General features: G+C 57.3%; 3 protein-coding genes across 4 annotated transcripts in view; 2 read left to right on the top strand and 1 right to left on the bottom strand.

Moving 5' to 3' along the window:
- Positions 1-7,265, top strand: TCHH (trichohyalin). The gene is made up of 2 exons (XM_051641221.1): positions 1-138; positions 810-7,265. Exons 1-2 carry the CDS (start codon positions 1-3, stop codon positions 7,263-7,265), a joined length of 6,594 nt encoding a protein of 2,197 aa, XP_051497181.1.
- Positions 7,266-10,384: 3,119 nt separating this feature from the next.
- On the top strand, positions 10,385-13,007 carry S100A11 (S100 calcium binding protein A11). 2 transcript variants are annotated; one of them, XM_051641160.1, is made up of 3 exons: positions 10,385-10,542; positions 11,988-12,125; positions 12,710-13,007. In XM_051641160.1, the coding sequence occupies exons 1-3, from the start codon at positions 10,534-10,536 to the stop codon at positions 12,857-12,859; spliced, it is 297 nt and encodes a 98-aa protein (XP_051497120.1). In that variant the 5' UTR covers positions 10,385-10,533; the 3' UTR covers positions 12,860-13,007. The 2 variants fall into 2 exon arrangements, with proteins under 2 accessions (XP_051497120.1, XP_051497121.1); XM_051641161.1 differs by lacking the exon at positions 10,385-10,542 and adding an exon at positions 10,556-10,895.
- Positions 13,008-13,399: 392 nt separating this feature from the next.
- The window catches only part of COPA (COPI coat complex subunit alpha), a 29,194-nt gene continuing 23,629 nt past the window's right edge, over positions 13,400-18,964 (bottom strand). The window contains exons 28-33 of the mRNA XM_051640978.1: positions 18,745-18,881; positions 17,145-17,331; positions 16,095-16,205; positions 15,064-15,225; positions 14,785-14,979; positions 13,400-14,083 (exon numbers count right to left, since the gene is read on the bottom strand). Of these exons, the coding sequence (XP_051496938.1) occupies positions 14,024-14,083; positions 14,785-14,979; positions 15,064-15,225; positions 16,095-16,205; positions 17,145-17,331; positions 18,745-18,881 (852 nt within the window). The 3' untranslated portion in view covers positions 13,400-14,023. The remainder of the gene's footprint in view (positions 14,084-14,784; positions 14,980-15,063; positions 15,226-16,094; positions 16,206-17,144; positions 17,332-18,744; positions 18,882-18,964) is intronic.

Below are 18,964 nucleotides of genomic sequence, written 5' to 3'. Positions count from 1 at the left end.
ATGTCTCGCTTCTTGGACAGCATTTGCACCATCATCAGTGTCTTTCACAAACTTGTGAAGGAAGATGGAGACTGTTCCAACCTCAGCCGAAGGAAGATGAAGGAGTTCATCCAGAGGGAGTTTGCAGATGTCATAGCCGTGAGTCCTGTGATGGGAAGGGCTTGAGGCCAAGACTGGGGGGCTGGGAGTAGAAAACCTCCTTCTGGAGAGGGGATGGTTCTTACGGCAGTGGGATGGGGGAGGCTTTCACCAAAGCAGAGCAGCAGTTGTGTTCCTTCAAACCAACTGTTTCCACAGCTTTTTCAACTTGTTTTGTCAGGAGCAAATGGGCAAAAGCTGGGGAACAGACAGAAAGGGTTGTCAAGAATTGGAACAGGCTGCCCAGGGAGGTGGTGGAGTCACCATCCCTGGATGTGTTTAGAAGTTGTGTAGATGTGGTGCTGAGAGACATGGTTTAACACTGGACTTGGTAGAGTCAGGTTAATGGTTGATAGAGTTGGTTTATGATTGGACTTGATGATCTCAAAGGTCTTTTCCAACCAGAAGGATTCTATGAGGTCTGGTTTTCTCTCGAAGGAAATGCAGCCAGTGGAGGGATGTGGCAAAGCCCAGGGAGAAGAGAGCTTGTTAGTCTCAGCCAGGAGAATGGAGAACAAAGACATGGAGTTATTGCTGAGTTATAAAAGCAAAGGTGTGAGAGATGGAAGCAGGAAGGATGGCAGTTGTCCCTGTCTTTGCACTTCCCTGATAAAGAGCAGAAAGGCTAAAAATCCCTGGGTTTTGTTTCCCTGTGTTTGTCTTCCCTGCAGAAGCCCCATGACCCTCAAACGCTCGACAAGATTCTGCACTTTCTGGAGTGGGATGGAGATGGGGAAATAGATTTTAATGAGTTCCTGCTTTTGGCCTTCCGAGTGGCCAAGGCCTGCTACTGGTACCCCCGAAAGGCACCAGGTCTTCTGCAGAGAACAAAGCTGACGACCAGCAGCAAGTCACTCCGAGAGCCAGAAACTAAGAGCAGAGAGAGCCGTCGGCAGCTCCAGGAAGAAGAACGACAAACCTGTGAGAATGATCATCATCCCCCCTCTGAACCTGAGCTGCAACGAGACACCAGGGTCAACGAGCTTGAAACACTAGAAGAAACGAGGAGTCATCACCAGAAACAGAACACCCGAAGAAGAAATGAAGCAAAACTAAGCAGAGAGCCGGGGGAGTCAATCCTCCAGATAGAAGAAGAAAGAAGCCAAGAGCCACACAACCAGCAGAACAGCCAGAGAAGACGTCAGCCACCAGGGCTGGACAGACGAGGCGATGTGCAACTCAGCAAGGGTGGCAGCTTGCAAGCACGTGAGGCTGGACGGCGGGCAGATGAGAAGCAAAATCAAGAGAGGACTCAAAGAGAACAAGTGGGAGACGTGAGGAGTTGCAGTCAGACCTGTGAACCTCAACCACTGCCAAACCGGTGGAGTAGCCGCCGGCCACAGGAGCCAGAACTACCAGCATATGATCAAAACAACCATTGGCCACAAGAAGCAGATAGAGAAAGGCAAAATCAGCTACATAAACCTGAATTAATACGAGAAGAGAGAAACCGCTACCTACTACGTGCAGTGGAACAAAATGAACTTGAAGAAAGAGGCGACCAGACATGTGAGCCTGAATGCCTGGAGACAAGACGCCCACATCAGTCATACATTCAGGAACCGCTAGAAATTGAAACCAAGTATCACAAGAATCGTGAAGCAGAGAGAGATAATGACGAACAAAGAAACAGAGAGAAAGAAGAGCTTCAATATAAAGTAACTAATAAAGAGAGAGCGGATCAAGAAAGAGAAGAGAGAGATGTCAACAGGAGACAAGAGCCCGTGCAGGAAAGGAGGATCGATCGGCAACGGGACCTGGACCTCGAGGTCTACGAGCGCCGCAGTCGTGAGACACGAGTGAGGGAAGAGCCAGGGGCCAGGACCGAAAGGACACGAGACACCAGGGTGGTGGCAGCAGAAGCTGATCTAGACATCAAACGTGTGTCCCGGGAGCTGGAGCCTCGTGCCGAGCGTGAAAGGAGGGACCGTCCCCGTGTAAGTGAAGAACTTGAGGATGAGAGGAGGATCTCCCGTGAAATACAGAGCGAAGAGCCCGTGCGGGACAGGAGGATCGATCGGCAACGGGACCTGGACCTCGAGGTCTACGAGCGCCGCAGTCGTGAGACACGAGTGAGGGAAGAGCCAGGGGCCAGGACCGAAAGGACACGAGACACCAGGGTGGTGGCAGCAGAAGCTGATCTACACATCAAACGTGTGTCCCGGGAGCTGGAGCCACGTGCCGAGCGTGACGGGAGGGACCGTCCCCGTGTAAGTGAAGAACTTGAGGATGAGAGGAGGATCTCCCGTGAAATACAGAGCGAAGAGCCCGTGCGGGACAGGAGGATCGATCGGCAACGGGACCTGGACCTCGAGGTCTACGAGCGCCGCAGTCGTGAGACACGAGTGAGGGAAGAGCCAGGGGCCAGGACCGAAAGGACACGAGACACCAGGGTGGTGGCAGCAGAAGCGGATCTAGACATCAAACGTGTGTCCCGGGAGCTGGAGCCACGTGCCGAGCGTGACAGGAGAGACCGTCCCCGTGTAAGTGAAGAACTTGAGGATGAGAGGAGGATCTCCCGTGAAATACAGAGCGAAGAGCCCGTGCGGGACAGGAGGATCGATCGGCAACGGGACCTGGACCTCGAGGTCTACGAGCGCCGCAGTCGTGAGACACGAGTGAGGGAAGAGCCAGGGGCCAGGACCGAAAGGACACGAGACACCAGGGTGGTGGCAGCAGAAGCTGATCTACACATCAAACGTGTGTCCCGGGAGCTGGAGCCACGTGCCGAGCGTGACAGGAGAGACCGTCCCCGTGTAAGTGAAGAACTTGAGGATGAGAGGAGGATCTCCCATGAAATACAGAGCGAAGAGCCCGTGCGGGACAGGAGGATCGATCGGCAACGGGACCTGGACCTCGAGGTCTACGAGCGCCGCAGTCGTGAGACACGAGTGAGGGAAGAGCCAGGGGCCAGGACCGAAAGGACACGAGACACCAGGGTGGTGGCAGCAGAAGCTGATCTACACATCAAACGTGTGTCCCGGGAGCTGGAGCCACGTGCCGAGCGTGACAGGAGGGACCGTCCCCGTGTAAGTGAAGAACTTGAGGATGAGAGGAGGATCTCCCGTGAAATACAGAGCGAAGAGCCCGTGCGGGACAGGAGGATCGATCGGCAACGGGACCTGGACCTCGAGGTCTACGAGCGCCGCAGTCGTGAGACACGAGTGAGGGAAGAGCCAGGGGCCAGGACCGAAAGGACACGAGACACCAGGGTGGTGGCAGCAGAAGCAGATCTAGACATCAAACGTGTGTCCCGGGAGCTGGAGCCACGTGCCGAGCGTGACGGGAGGGACCGTCCCCGTGTAAGTGAAGAACTTGAGGATGAGAGGAGGATCTCCCGTGAAATACAGAGCGAAGAGCCCGTGCGGGACAGGAGGATCGATCGGCAACGGGACCTGGACCTCGAGGTCTACGAGCGCCGCAGTCGTGAGACACGAGTGAGGGAAGAGCCAGGGGCCAGGACCGAAAGGACACGAGACACCAGGGTGGTGGCAGCAGAAGCGGATCTAGACATCAAACGTGTGTCCCGGGAGCTGGAGCCACGTGCCGAGCGTGAAAGGAGGGACCGTCCCCGTGTAAGTGAAGAACTTGAGGATGAGAGGAGGATCTCCCGTGAAATACAGAGCGAAGAGCCCGTGCGGGACAGGAGGATCGATCGGCAACGGGACCTGGACCTCGAGGTCTACGAGCGCCGCAGTCGTGAGACACGAGTGAGGGAAGAGCCAGGGGCCAGGACCGAAAGGACACGAGACACCAGGGTGGTGGCAGCAGAAGCTGATCTACACATCAAACGTGTGTCCCGGGAGCTGGAGCCACGTGCCGAGCGTGACAGGAGAGACCGTCCCCGTGTAAGTGAAGAACTTGAGGATGAGAGGAGGATCTCCCGTGAAATACAGAGCGAAGAGCCCGTGCGGGACAGGAGGATCGATCGGCAACGGGACCTGGACCTCGAGGTCTACGAGCGCCGCAGTCGTGAGACACGAGTGAGGGAAGAGCCAGGGGCCAGGACCGAAAGGACACGAGACACCAGGGTGGTGGCAGCAGAAGCTGATCTACACATCAAACGTGTGTCCCGGGAGCTGGAGCCACGTGCCGAGCGTGAAAGGAGGGACCGTCCCCGAGTAAGTGAAGAACTTGAGGATGAGAGGAGGATCTCCCGTGAAATACAGAGTGAAGAGCCCGTGCGGGACAGGAGGATCGATCGGCAACGGGACCTGGACCTCGAGGTCTACGAGCGCCGCAGTCGTGAGACACGAGTCAGGGAAGAGCCAGGGGCCAGGACCGAAAGGACACGAGACACCAGGGTGGTGGCAGCAGAAGCGGATCTAGACATCAAACGTGTGTCCCGGGAGCTGGAGCCACGTGCCGAGCGTGAAAGGAGGGACCGTCCCCGTGTAAGTGAAGAACTTGAGGATGAGAGGAGGATCTCCCGTGAAATACAGAGCGAAGAGCCCGTGCGGGACAGGAGGATCGATCGGCAACGGGACCTGGACCTCGAGGTCTACGAGCGCCGCAGTCGTGAGACACGAGTGAGGGAAGAGCCAGGGGCCAGGACCGAAAGGACACGAGACACCAGGGTGGTGGCAGCAGAAGCGGATCTAGACATCAAACGTGTGTCCCGGGAGCTGGAGCCACGTGCCGAGCGTGACAGGAGAGACCGTCCCCGTGTAAGTGAAGAACTTGAGGATGAGAGGAGGATCTCCCGTGAAATACAGAGCGAAGAGCCCGTGCGGGACAGGAGGATCGATCGGCAACGGGACCTGGACCTCGAGGTCTACGAGCGCCGCAGTCGTGAGACACGAGTGAGGGAAGAGCCAGGGGCCAGGACCGAAAGGACACGAGACACCAGGGTGGTGGCAGCAGAAGCTGATCTAGACATCAAACGTGTGTCCCGGGAGCTGGAGCCACGTGCCGAGCGTGACAGGAGAGACCGTCCCCGTGTAAGTGAAGAACTTGAGGATGAGAGGAGGATCTCCCATGAAATACAGAGCGAAGAGCCCGTGCGGGACAGGAGGATCGATCGGCAACGGGACCTGGACCTCGAGGTCTACGAGCGCCGCAGTCGTGAGACACGAGTGAGGGAAGAGCCAGGGGCCAGGACCGAAAGGACACGAGACACCAGGGTGGTGGCAGCAGAAGCTGATCTACACATCAAACGTGTGTCCCGGGAGCTGGAGCCACGTGCCGAGCGTGACAGGAGGGACCGTCCCCGTGTAAGTGAAGAACTTGAGGATGAGAGGAGGATCTCCCGTGAAATACAGAGCGAAGAGCCCGTGCGGGACAGGAGGATCGATCGGCAACGGGACCTGGACCTCGAGGTCTACGAGCGCCGCAGTCGTGAGACACGAGTGAGGGAAGAGCCAGGGGCCAGGACCGAAAGGACACGAGACACCAGGGTGGTGGCAGCAGAAGCGGATCTAGACATCAAACGTGTGTCCCGGGAGCTGGAGCCACGTGCCGAGCGTGAAAGGAGGGACCGTCCCCGTGTAAGTGAAGAACTTGAGGATGAGAGGAGGATCTCCCGTGAAATACAGAGTGAAGAGCCCGTGCGGGACAGGAGGATCGATCGGCAACGGGACCTGGACCTCGAGGTCTACGAGCGCCGCAGTCGTGAGACACGAGTGAGGGAAGAGCCAGGGGCCAGGACCGAAAGGACACGAGACACCAGGGTGGTGGCAGCAGAAGCTGATCTACACATCAAACGTGTGTCCCGGGAGCTGGAGCCACGTGCCGAGCGTGAAAGGAGGGACCGTCCCCGTGTAAGTGAAGAACTTGAGGATGAGAGGAGGATCTCCCGTGAAATACAGAGCGAAGAGCCCGTGCGGGACAGGAGGATCGATCGGCAACGGGACCTGGACCTCGAGGTCTACGAGCGCCGCAGTCGTGAGACACGAGTCAGGGAAGAGCCAGGGGCTCGTAGATCCCACAGAGAGAGACGTGACAGAACCATCCTTGAGATAGTTGAAGAAGAAGAAGAGAGCGACATTCTCACTGGTCTTCAGGCAAATGAAGTAGAGCTTGAGGTTTCTGAAAGCATCCCCCGCGAGCCTTTGGAAGAGGGAGAATGGAGGAATGAGAGGCTTTTACGAGAGGAAGAATTACGTGAGTCAAGCAAGTTCCAGACAGATGAGGAGGAAGCACAAAGACATGAGAGGAGCCTCTACCAAACGGTGGAGGTAGACAACAGAGACCTCTGTCCCCCAGGACAGCAGGCATCTGTCACCGACATGAGGGTCCATTACATCCCTGCTGAGCCCGACGTGCAGCCAGAGGTGCAGGTGGTTCCTCAGGCTTGTGACCCTCAGAGCATCGCGTACCTGGTCCACGTGATTCAGAATTTGAACAATCCTGAAGCTACCACCTATGAGATCATCTGCAAGCAGCCCCATGACCTTGGACAGCCTGTCTATGTGAAGAAGTGCTATGTGTCACGCCAGGCACCAGCAGTCCCAGAGGACAGGAGCAACGACCCAGAGCCACGACCCCAAAGGGATGAGCGAGAAACAGGAGAGCTCGAACCACCACGGCGAGGAGGCACCTCAGCTTCTATCTCCCAAGAGAACACAGAGGAGCTCAGTGAGACACAGGAGAGGACTGACACAGGGGTGAAGGAAGGGGCTGGCCAGGCTTTTGCCCCTGAGCCTGATGCTGCTAAACGTGACCATTACCAGGCAAAGACCAAGGAGGACAGGAGGGACAGCCAGCGCCCCAAGATGCCTGTCACAGAGAAGGAGCATCAGCCCCGGAGAGATGGATCCAAAGCTACGAGGGAGCAGGTTCAAGAGGAGCCTGAATCCGTCCAGGTGTGGAAGCGTGAGGACAGGGAGGCCAAGAGCTGCCCACCTCTGCCCCAGGCTCCAGGGGAAGCTGGTGCCACCAAAGCCAGCCGTCCCCAGCCACCCCGGAGAGATGAAGCCAGCCACTGCCATGAGGGTGAGGAGCATCAACCCCTGGAGAAGACCCGCCAGCCATGGCAGGAGGAGAAGAGCAAGAGGAGCCCACGGGATGTGAGCGATGCTCGACCTCAACGGGAGGAGGAGCCACTTCTTTCCCAGGGTCCCTCCAGCACCCCAGGCTCACAGAAGGCCCTGAGACGTCCTGCTGGGGAGGACACCAAGGCACCTTGAGGGCAAGTCCACTCCATGGAGCTGCTGGGGCTTCTCCAAGTCTCTTTGGGGATCTCTGCTGCTCTCTGCTTTCAGCATAGGATGTTACTGTGTGGTGGCACAGAAGTGTTCACCACAAAAGGGTGAAGGGGGGGCTCAGTCAGGGTGTCTGGGGGGTTGGGGGATTTTCCACCTCCCAAATCCTCCACAGCTGAGAGAGTCACCCCAGGGTCTGCAGCTTCTGCTTTCCTGTCTGCCCACCTTCACACGGTGTGGAGATGCTTTTCTGCTCTAATTGGATTCCTTGGGTCTCTCTGTCCTTTATGTCCCTGTCACCTCTTCCACCCTCCGGTGTGACCATGAACTGGCCCCATGACTGCTCTCCTGTTGGCTCCTGCTATGCAACACCAAAAACATTAACAATCCCAGTAGCTCCATCCCTCTCATTCTGGGGCCTGAAAATCCTGGAGGCTGGGAGAAAAAAAAATACGAACCAAAAAACCAAAACCCAAACAAAAACCAACAACAAACCCAAAACCCACTTTTCTAGACTCAGAGCTGTTGGTTACACCTTCCTTCTCCCCCAAGAGAAGAATCCCAGCTCCAGTTTCACGGAGGCTTTGAAGCAGTTGAGTGGTTCTTCAGTGGTTCCACCTTAGGGTAATGGTGGTGGGTGGTGGGGGGGTCTCTTTCTTCTTCACACTGATGTATTGCATGAAAAATCAGAATAAAAAGCTGGTGACTGCACTGACTTCTGCCACCCTTCATCCTTGGACCTCGTTTCTACAACAGCCTCAGCCAGCTTGGAGGTTGGCCCAGATGGCACATTCCTCCTAATCCCAGACACTTAATCCAGACAGGGGCTGGTGAAAATCCCACCAAATCCCCCCTCCTATGTGTGGAGGAGCCCACAGACCTTTGAAACTCTGTCTGTCTGGGTGATTTCAGAGAGTCCCACATGCTGTGGGGTCTGACACCCCCATGGGCACACAGGGACGTGTCCGTGCTCCACGGGCAGGGCCAGCAGTGCAAGGTCACTGCCAGTTAAGAGCCATCCAGACACATCTTTTCCTGGCCACATGAATCCCTCTGCCTTTTCCCCAGGGCTGCCCCATACCTGGGACCACTCCTGGATCCTGGGGCAGGAGGGAGGCAGCAGCACAGCATGGACAATAGACCAGATCTCACCAGTGGTCCATGAGGAGATGGGAATATCCATCATCTTCCTTGGGAAAACAAACAAACAAACAGATTTTTATCCACTTGTCTTTCTCTCATGCAAGAGTGAACCAATTCCTCCAGCAGCAGATGGGGCTGCAGTTCTCTAAGGAGACAAGGAGAAGTGAGGACAACCCCAGCACCATCTGTGTCTTGCTCTTAAATGCAACCAGAGCCTGCTGGTGGGTGATGGTGGCCAGAAGGAACAAAGGTACCTCAGGTCCATCATCTCAGGGGGCTTCTCGCTCCCCTCACCACAGCCACCATCCTGGGATGCTCTGAACCTGGTGCCAAGGGGACTGGGAAGGGTCTACCCCAGCCAGGGGGGGGGTGCACGGGGTGACAGTCTCAGAGATGCCTCCTCGGTGCACGTGACAGTGGCACGTCTTGGTGACAAAACATATGGCAGCACAGATGGTCTGTCTGCAAACAGGGCCACAGCCCTGGCTGCAAACACACACACCCGCAGCAGCCAGACACACAGCGTCCCCCAAATCCCCCACCGCAGCCAGGAGGGGGGCCCAGCCACGACCCCCTGGGGGGATTTGCTCTTGGAAAAGGGGGAAATAACACCCCCCCACACCCCCCCCTCCGCCCAGCTCGGGTTTGATTGTCAAGGGAGCACAAAGAGGAGCTTGCAAAATGCAGCTGGGAGTGTCAGACGCGAGGAGAAGGCAGCAGGTCTCCTGCCCTCAGCTCCCAGGGCTGGGAAAAGCCTTTTGGTTTCTGTGGAATAAACTGTTTCCAGGTTGGGAGGAGCTGGGTTGTGGAAGGGAGGAGTTGGACTGGGGAGGGGAGGAGTTTTTCTCCAAACTGGTGGTGGTGGGGGGAAAAAAAAGGAGAGTTTGGGGCAAGAGTGGAAAGTTCTACTGGGAGCAGTTGTTCCCCATTCGCTGCTCCCCCTTCCCCTGCTCTGTGCTGAGTCCCAGCAGGATTTCTCGAAGAGCCCTGTCCCTGGAAGTTGTCCCAGAGCCCACAGCACACCCCAGCTCCTGCGCAGAAAGGGGGTGCCCCCCTGACACCCCCTACACGCCCCTCCCAGAAGCTTTTTTGGGGTGGAAAGTGGCCACTCCCAGCACTGGGAGGCACCAGGAAATCCGGCCCGGGCGTCACCCCGAGGGCGTGGAAAAACTGCCGTAACCAAGGGACAAAAGAGCCAACACCAGTAAACACCACATGTCCCAGCAGCTTCCCTGGCTCCCAGTTGAGGGGAAGGGGTTGGGAATCACAGCCCCCGTGTGCTGGTTTTCTGAGCAGCACAAGCCCCGCAGCCCCCGTGCTCCATGTAAGCACATCACTTGCCTTTTGGGTGTCTTTGGGTGCTTCTTGTCCCTCCTCCAGCTCCATGTCACCCTCTTTTCAACCTTCCAGGGAGTTGAAATGGAGGGAGGGAGCTCAGACCAGCACTGCTGGGGACTAATCCTGCCTGCAGGCAGCTCCCAGTGCAGCACCCCGGCCCCACGGGGCTGCTGATCCCTCCGCTGCAACACGAGGCGGTTACAAGGTGCTACCAGCAAAGCTCCAAGGGTGGGAATGATCAGTGCTGAAGGGGACAAGCCCCCCAAGGGTGGGCAGCCCCAGCTGTGTGGGCCGGGGAATGCTGCCTGCCCCCCCACACACACACACCTGATCTGCCTTTACCTCATTAGAATCATGGAATGGGTTGGCTGGAAAGGGACCTTCAAGATCACCTAGATCCAACCCCCTGCAGGGGCAGGGACACCTCCCACCAGCCCAGGCTGCTCCAAGCCCCATCCAACCTGCCCTTCAACACTGCCAGGGATGGGGCAGCCACAGCTTCCCTGGGCAACCTGGGCCAGGGTCTCAACAACCTCACACTAAACAATTTCCTCCTGATGTCCCACCTAAATCTCCCCTCTCCCAGTTTTCATCCCTCCCCCTCATCCCATCCCTCCCTGCCCTTGTCCCAAGCCCCTCCCCAGCTTTCCTGGAGCCCCTTCAGGCACTGGAAGCTGCTCTAAGCTCTCCCTGGAGCCTTCTCCTCTCCAGGCTCAACACCCCCAGAAAAGCTGAAGCCCAAAGCTCCGGGTAGGAAGAGAAAAGCCCCAGGATGCTCCAGGTAGCAGCGAGGAGCCCCAGGGGGGAGCTCAGCCCTGAGCCAGAAAGGGACTAATGGTAAAAGATGGGAGGGCAAAAAACAGGTAAGGAGAGAATCAAAGCATAAAGAATAAAAAGCGGGAGGAAAAAAAAGGACTGGAGAGCCTAGAGAAAGGGCCCAGCACATTCCCGGGGACCGCAGGCATGTCCCGATCTGCCGTTAGAGCCGCCGATTGCCCGAGGGGGCTGAGTCAGGGCTGGGCGGGGGAGGCGGCGTGAGGCTCAAAACCGCCCCGGTTCCTGCCCCGGGTCCTGCCCCGTCACACCGCTCCGCACCGAGCCCGGCTCCGAGCCCCCCCGAGCCCCCCAGCCATGGTGAGTGAGCCGGGACCCCGGGATGGGGCTCCAGGAGGGCGCTGGCAAAACGGGGGATTTTCCCGCAAGCGGCCGCAGGGCTTGAAGGGGAGAGAACAGCTCGGCACGGGGAAAAGGAGACGGTGCCGAGGGCTGAGGGAAATCGGGGCCGGGGAGGGGGCCCAGGTGGGGGTGCGGAGCTGGAGAGGGAGGGCAGAGGGTCCCTGCTGATGCGGGGAGGCGGGGGGGGGGGGCATTTGTGTTGTTCCCCCCCACCCGCTCCTCTCCTTTTTTCCTGCTGGTGCTTCCGACTCCCCCGGCCGGGCTGCAGCTCTGGCAGCCCCGACCCCCCCGGGCAGCAGGGATTTGGGGGGCTGGGGGGGGGGGGGGGCAGAAGAGCTGAGAGCCCAGGACCTGCTGCTGAGAAGGGAAAGAACTCAGCTCCTCTCACGTTCACCAAAAAAGGGCTGAACGGAGCCCTCGGGTGGGGCAGGATGTGGCCCGGAGTCCCCAGGATGCTGAGGTCAGGCAGGGGAGGGCGATTTTTTCCACTCCCCTTCCCCAAAAACTGGAGGGGAAGGAGCCCCAGGTTCCCCCCTCCAAGTCCCCAAATCCCCCCTGGGCCAACTCAGCTCCAGCCCTGCCCAGAGGCGGGAGCTTGAGGAGCCAACTCCGCATTTTTCTCTCCTGACTCAGAGTTTCTGCTCTGTCCAGGCAGGGCAAGGGGAGGGAAAAGGGGGACCCAGGCTCATCATTCCAGAAGCCGCGCTGGAAAGAGCATGGGGGGGAAAAAAAACAACCAAACAACCAAAAACGAGCACGTCGCTGTGGTTGCAGCACAAGCCCTTCCCACTCCTCCGATGGGAACTGACATCTCCCCAGGGGATTTTCCACCAACCACTCCCCAATCCTCTGGGTCCTGCTGCACCGCCGGGCTGTGCCAAGGCACCAGGGAAATTTAATACCAAAGAAAAATGCAGCCGGACAGGTTGGGCGTGGGAGAAGTCTTCGAGGAGGTGTCCATCACCCCCCCACCCCAGCACCAGAAGTGGTCACCTTGAACTTCTGCAAGGCCAAGGTCCCTCAGGGCTCACCCTCTGCTTGCTCCTGCAGCCCACCGAGACCGAGCGCTGCATCGAGTCCCTGCTGGCCGTTTTCCAGAAGTATGCAGGGCGGGAAGGGGACAGCTGCACCCTCTCCAAGAGGGAGTTCCTGGCCTTCATGAACACTGAGCTGGCTGCCTTCACCAAGGTGAGCACGGAAGAACCTCCCATAGTGTGCACCCCAGCCCCCCCGGGGCAGCAGTTAAAGCCTCTGTCCCCACGAGCACGGTGGGGTGGGCGAGGGGATGAGCTCCTTTCCACCAGAATCATGGAGTGGTTTGAGGTGGAAGGGACTGTGAAGATCATCAGGTTCCAACCTCCCTGCCACGAGCAGGGACACCTCCCACCAGCCCAGGCTGCACAAGCCTCATCCAACCTGCCCTTGGACACCTCCAGGGATGGAGCAGCCACAACCCCCCTGGGCAACCTATTCCAATGCTTTCCTAATCTCATGGTGAAGAATTTCTTCCTGATGTCCAACCTGAATGTCCCCTCTTCCAGTTTAAAACCATTCCCCCTCATCCTATCACTGCCCTCTCTGGTGAAAAGTCTCTCCCCATCCTTCCTGTAGCCCCTTCAGGTCCCTGAGAAGCCAGAGCGTGGCCTGGCAAGAGTTGGCCCGACTCCATTCTGCCCCCTTCCCTCTGCCAGTGACAAACCGGGCAGTTCATCTCCCTGCACGGTTGGAGGGTTCCTCAGATATGGATTCTCACCTCTTTGGTCCTTTGGCAGAACCAGAAGGACCCAGCTGTGGTGGACAGGATGATGAAGAAGCTGGATTTGAACAGCGACGGGCAGCTCGACTTCCAGGAGTTCCTGAACCTGATCGGGGGGATCGCCGTGGCCTGTCACAACACCCTGCTCAAAGCCCCCACCCCCTAACCCTGCCCTCTGTGCCTCCCCCACCACCGTGAACATTCCTCAAAGACCACCCAGCATTCCTGGAAGAAGCTGGAAAGCAGTGCCCTTCACGTGGGAACCTCCCCATGCCTCATTTTTACGTCTTAAAATAAAAGGGTTGAAATCCCGACGTTAAGGATGTGGGTTTATTTCAGCATCCCAAGGGAGGGGAAAGCAGTAGGAGAAGGCAGAGAGGGAGCAGAGGACCTCTAGGTCCTACCCTCTGCTTCTCCAGGTTCTCATCCTTGTCACTGCCAGCAACTATGAATCCCAACTGGATTTGGAGATCATCCAACCTGGTGAGTGCCAGAGGGAAAGGCACGGTGAGACTGAAGGTACAGCTACAGAGGGAACATTCAAAGACAGGAGGGCATTCCCAACAAGGATAATCACACACTAGCAATTAGTGGAAGCAGCCCCTGCTGGCATGAAAAATCATTTCAAGAGTCCAGCCTCCATTTTCTGGAAACTTCCTCCAAGCCTGGCAGCTCAAGGTTGCCAAAGAGCAGGAGGGAGGAGAGGTGAAAAGAGGAAATTCATCTTTATTTTGATCTCAGCAGCTCAGACACCAAAAAGGAAGATGGAGATGGTCAATTTACTTTATTCAGGAGAGAAGCTGATTATTTTGAGAACTAGGGCTAGGACAACACAAGAAGAAGTCAACACTAGGATTTGAAGGCTGAGCTGCTGTCACTTCTGAGGGGAGCAGGGACAGGCTCTGCTGGCCCTGGCTCCAGGCAGTGCCACAATTCCTGGCAGAGCCAGGTTTGATGTCTTGGAGCTCATTTTTCAGGATCCCAACACTAAGAGATGTCAGAGGCAGTTGCTGCCTCTCACATGGTTTCTACCAAGTGCCCTGTGTGGTGATCAGGGCTCAGCAAGAGCTTTATCCTCTGGAGAAGATCTGTCTGGAGACAACAGGTCACAGCAACTTCACCATGAGGGGGGTTTGGAAAGGGAAGAGCAAGTTGCTGCTCCTGGGAAGCAGCCCTAAGCATTCCTGGGAGGGGAAGAGCAGGTGAGACACAGCACAGGCACAGCTATGGTGGAGAGACTAGACTAGAAGCTGGGAGGGTGGGAGAGGAAGGTTTCCAAGATGTGCTGTGGCATGAGGCCCTCTGAGCCCACACCTCCCTGGGCCAGGCCCTAGCGGAACTGGAGGGGGCTGATCCGCAGCCCCAGGACATCTTTGCCAATCTCTGTCACCTGAGGAAGGAAAGGGAGATGATTAATGAGGGAAAGGGAGGTGATGAATGAAGGGAAGGGAGATGATTAATGCTTAAAAGCACCTCGACAGCCCAACCCCAGCACTCAGAGCCTCTCGGGGCTGGAGGACACAGGCTGCTGATCCCTGCAGTGCCCTGGAGGCAGCATCTAAGCTATTAAGTGTTTCACAACTCCCAAGTTGCTCCTCAGAGGCCAAGTCCTTCAACACTCCCCTTGACCCAAAAACTCAGGCCAAGGTTAAGGGTAAGCATGGGGGAAGGTGCTGGAGGGGATTCTCAAGGGAAACATGGAATCATGGAATGGTTTGGGTTGGAAGGGACCTGGTAGGTCAGGTCAAGAAGCTGAAGGACATGGAGGTGGCAACTCTGAGGGACAGGTTAAATGCCTGCATTACAGACCTGGGAATATAGGTTGTATATAAAGCACCTGCTTGGAGACAATCATGGGATGGTTTGGGTTGGAGGGACCTTAAAGATCATCTAGATCCACCCCCTGCATGGGCAGGGACACCTCCCACCAGCCCAGGCTGCTCCAAGCCCCATCCAACCTGCCCTTCAACACTGCCAGGGATGGGGCAGCCACAGCTTCCCTGGGCAACCCCTTTCAATGCCTCCCCACCCTCACACAATCAATCCCCCTGGGTCAGGAGGGGTTGGTGACAGACTTTGAGACTCCCTTACTGTCGTGACACGGCAGATCTGCCCGTGGAACTCGGGGCAGTAGCAGGCTCCACTGAGGGGACACTTCTCCACGGGTTTGCCACGGTAGATGGGTCGGTAGGAGGCAGCACAGATGTCAAAGGGGTTGTGCATGTCATAGTTGAGCTGGTAGGTGTCCGTGGGGTTCTTCTCACAGGCTGACAAGATCTTGCGAGTCTGCAGAAATAACCACGGTGAGCAGAGGAGGAGACCCAAGAGGTTCTGCCACTGCAGGGCCCCCCCTGCTCCTCACAGACCTACCTGCTGGGCCACCTCGGGCTTTGGGCCCAGCTCCAGCAGCCGCCGGGCAAAAGTAGCAGCTGTCTTGAAGTTTTTGAGCTTGAAGAAGAGGTTGAGGGCAGTTCGCAGCACCAGGATCATGTGGACGGGCTGCAGGTTGGAGTGGGTGAAGTAGGCAGCCATCTGCAGGGGGGGCAGCAAGCAGGGGTTAGGGGGCAGAAGGAAGGGAAGGGGGCAAGAAGGAAGGGAAGGGGGCAAGAAGGAAGGGTTAGGAGGCAGAAGGAAGGGTTAGGGGGCAGAAGGAAGGGTTAGGGGGCAGAAGGGAAGGGGGCAGAAAGAAGGGTTAGGGGGCAGAAAGAAGGGTTAGGGGGCAAGAAGGAAGGGAAGGGGGCAAGAAGGAAGGGAAGGGGGCAAGAAGGAAGGGAAGGGGGCAAGAAGAAAGGGAAGGGGGCAAGAAGAAAGGGAAGGGGGCAGAAGGAAGGGTTAGGGGGCAGAAGGAAGGGTTAGGGGGCAGAAGAAAGGGTTAGGGGGCAGAAGAAAGGGTTAGGGGGCAGAAGGAAGGGAAGGGGGCAGAAGGAAGGGAAGGGGGCAGAAGGAAGGGAAGGGGGCAGAAGGAAGGGGAAGGGGGCAGAAGGAAGGGGAAGGGGGCAGAAGGAAGGGGAAGGGGGCAGAAGGAAGGGGAAGGGGGCAAGAAGGAAGGGGAAGGGGGCAAGAAGGAAGGGCAGGGGGCAAGAAGGAAGGGCAGGGGGCAAGAAGGAAGGAAAGGGGGCAAGAAGGAAGGAAAGGGGGCAAGAAGGAAGGAAAGGGGGCAAGAAGGAAGGGAAGGGGGCAGAAGGAAGGGAAGGGGGCAGAAGGAAAAAACCAGGGACACAGTCACTACCAATCATGTAAGTAACCAAACACCCTCAAAATGCTGCAAGAAACCCCTCCCAGGAGCCAGGGCCACATCCGCTTTGCAGGAGGAAATGGCAGAATTCAGGCTTCCCAGTGCCCTTAGAAACCACAAAGCTGCTTCCTCCTCCCAGTGGAGAAATTTCACCCCCTTTCTGTACCTCACAGATTCGTTTCTGCTGCTCCAGGGTCTCCTTGGGCAGCTTCTTCCTCTCGATCTCCATGGAGAGGCCCACAATGTACTCCCTGCAGATGGCGATGAGCTGCTGGGCCTGGGGGGCAGGACAGAGGCAGGAGCTGAGTCTCCTGCCCCACGGGCAAGCAGGTAATGAACAGTGAGAGTCACAGAGTGGTGGGGGTTGGAAGGGACCTCTGGAGATCATCTAGTCCAACCCCCTGCCAGAGCAGGGTCCCCTACAGCAGATCCCACAGGAACACCTCCAGATGGGTTGGGAATGTCTGCAGAGAAGGAGACTCCACAGCCTCCCTGGGCAGCCTGTCCCAGGGCTCTGTCACCCTCACAGCAAAGAAGCTTTTCCTTATCTTCAACCTTCTGTGCTCCAGTTTGTGCCCATTGCTCCTCATCCTGTCACTGGGCACTGCTGAGAAGAGCCTGGTCCCCCCCCTCCTGACACCCCCTGGAGATGTTGATCAGCACTGATGAGTCCTCCCTCAGTCTCCTCTCCAGCTGAACAGCCCCAGGTCCCTCAGCCTTCCCTCATGGGGCAGATGCTCCAGTCCCCTCAGTGGCCTGTGCTGGACTCTCTCCAGTAGATCATGGAATGGTGTGGGTTGGAGGGACCTTAAAGATCATCTAGATCCACCCCCTGCACGGGCAGGGACACCTCCCACCAGCCCAGGCTGCTCCAAGCCCCATCCAACCTGCCCTTCAACACTGCCAGGGATGGGGCAGCCACAGCTTCCCTGGGCAACCTGGCCCAGGCTCTCCCCACCCTCACCCTCCAGAATTCCCTCCTCATCTCCAACCTCCAGCTCCCTCTCCCACTTTTCATCCCTCCCCCTCATCCCATCCCTCCCTGCCCTTGTCCCAAGCCCCTCCCCAGCTTTCCTGGAGCCCCTTCAGGCACTGGAAGTTGCTCTAAGGTCTCCCTGGAGCTTTCTCTTCTCCAGGCTCAACACCCCCTTATCCTTAACAAACTGGAGAGCCCAGACCTGGAGACAGCTCCCCAGAGGGGAACTCTGCCTCTCACCTCAGCAATCTCCTGCTTGTTGTCCACCACCAGCAGGGGCACACTGAGCAGGATGGAGCGGAACTTCTCCACGGCCTCCTCGAACTTGCCAGCTGTGGTGAGCTGGTAGCAGAGCTGCAGGCGCTGGATCAGGTCGTTCAGCTTCAGCCCAACAGCAGGGAGGGCATTCTTCAGGCCAGCTTCTTTCCTGGGGACACCAAAGAAGGGTTGGGGACACACACACACACACGGGACCACTGAACAGCCAGCAGGAACACACGGACCATCAGCTTGACTGCAACTTGTCTTGGACATCTGTGATTCCATAATTCTGCCACCCACAATCATGGGATGGGTTGGGTTGGAAGGGATCTTAAAGAGCATCTAGATCCAACCCCCTGCAGGGGCAGGGACACCTCCCACCAGCCCAGGCTGCTCCAAGCCCCATCCAACCTGCCCTTCAACACTGCCAGGGATGGGGCAGCCACAGCTTCCCTGGGCAACCTGGGCCAGGGTCTCCCCACCCTCACACTAAACAATTTCCTCCTGATGTCCCACCTAAATCTCCCTCTTCCAGTTTTACTCCATTCCCCCTTGTACCATGCCCAGCTCCCTCTGCACCAGTTCATGCTGGAAAGTCTGGCTGATTTTTCTCCAGTGACCTCCAGGCACCACTGTCAAAACACACCTGGGGTTCTCTGGATGTCTCAGACCAGCTCTGGCAGAGGCAGAACCTCAGTGGCACAAAAAGCAGCACCCCAGGTGTTTCAGCCTGGTTTTAGACTCTAACAATTGACAGCAGCTCTTTAACAGCTCTACATCCAACCACAGAGAAGTCCCACTAAAGACAGGATCCCTCTGAAGATCCAGCAAACAGGAAGGTTCCTCCCTTCAGAATAGGGGGTCATAGGGTAGTGGGGGTTGGCAGGGACCTCTGGAGATCATCCAGTCCAACCCCCTGCCAGAGCAGGGTCACCTACAGCAGATCCCACAGGAACAAGTCCAGATGAGTTTGGAAGAGACTTCTGGAGCTCATCCAGTCCAACCCTCTGCCAGAGCAGGGTCACCTCCAGCAGATCCCACAGGGACACCTCCAGATGGGTTGGAAATGTCTCCAGAGAAGGAGACTCCACAGCCTCCCTGGGCAGCCTGTCCCAGAGCTCTGTCACCCTCAAAGAAGCTTTTCCTTATCTTCAACCTTCTGTGCTCCAGTTTGTGCCCATTGCTCCTCATCCTGTCACTGGGCACTGCTGAGAAGAGCCTGGTCCCCCCCTCCTGACACCCCCTGGAGATGTTGATCAGCACTGATGAGACCCCAACTCAGTCTCTTCCTCTCCAGCCCCAGCTCCCTCAGCCTCTCCTCACAGGCAGATGTTCCAGTCCCCTCAGCATCTTGGTGGCCCTGCCCTGGACTCTCTCCAGTAGCTCCTTGTCCTTCATGACCTGGAGAGCCCAGAACTGGACCCAGTTCTCCAGCTGTGCCCTCAACCAGGGCACAACAGAGGGAAAACCATTACCAGAACGGAGGGAGGAGACATTCCTGGCTGCACCTCTTAGGGAGCCTGGGAGGTTTGTGGCAGAAGGCAAAGAGGACAGGGAAGGAGCTGTCCCAGTTGCTCACCAGTTGCGGTGTGGGAACCCATACATGGAAGGCAGACATGGCAGGGCCTGGTAGGTTGTTCTGCCACGGGCATAGGTCTGCAGGAACAGCTGCTTGTAGGGTCCAAAGTTTGTCACTCCTACCTGGTCATGGAGGAGCTGCAAGAGACACATTGACCTGCTGTGTAAGAATTGCCCAAGGTTGGACAAAGGTCACAGAGATACCACCCAGGTTCTCAGCA

Source organism: Apus apus, chromosome 27 (genome assembly GCF_020740795.1).
Source record: "Apus apus isolate bApuApu2 chromosome 27, bApuApu2.pri.cur, whole genome shotgun sequence".
In the NCBI taxonomy this organism is placed as follows: Eukaryota; Metazoa; Chordata; class Aves; order Apodiformes; family Apodidae; genus Apus; species Apus apus.
Note: the sequence above shows the minus strand (reverse complement) of the source record. Positions and strands in the feature narration are given on the sequence as shown.

Bases quoted from the DNA above. Each gene is read 5' to 3' on its own strand.
- TCHH (XM_051641221.1), top strand. From the start codon at position 1: ATGTCTCGCTTCTTGGACAGCATTTGCACCATCATCAGTGTCTTTCAC. The intron at 139-809 runs GTGAGTCCTGTG...TCTTCCCTGCAG, and splicing joins AGTTTGCAGATGTCATAGCC to AAGCCCCATGACCCTCAAAC.
- S100A11 (XM_051641160.1), top strand. The intron at 12,126-12,709 runs GTGAGCACGGAA...GTCCTTTGGCAG, and splicing joins AGCTGGCTGCCTTCACCAAG to AACCAGAAGGACCCAGCTGT.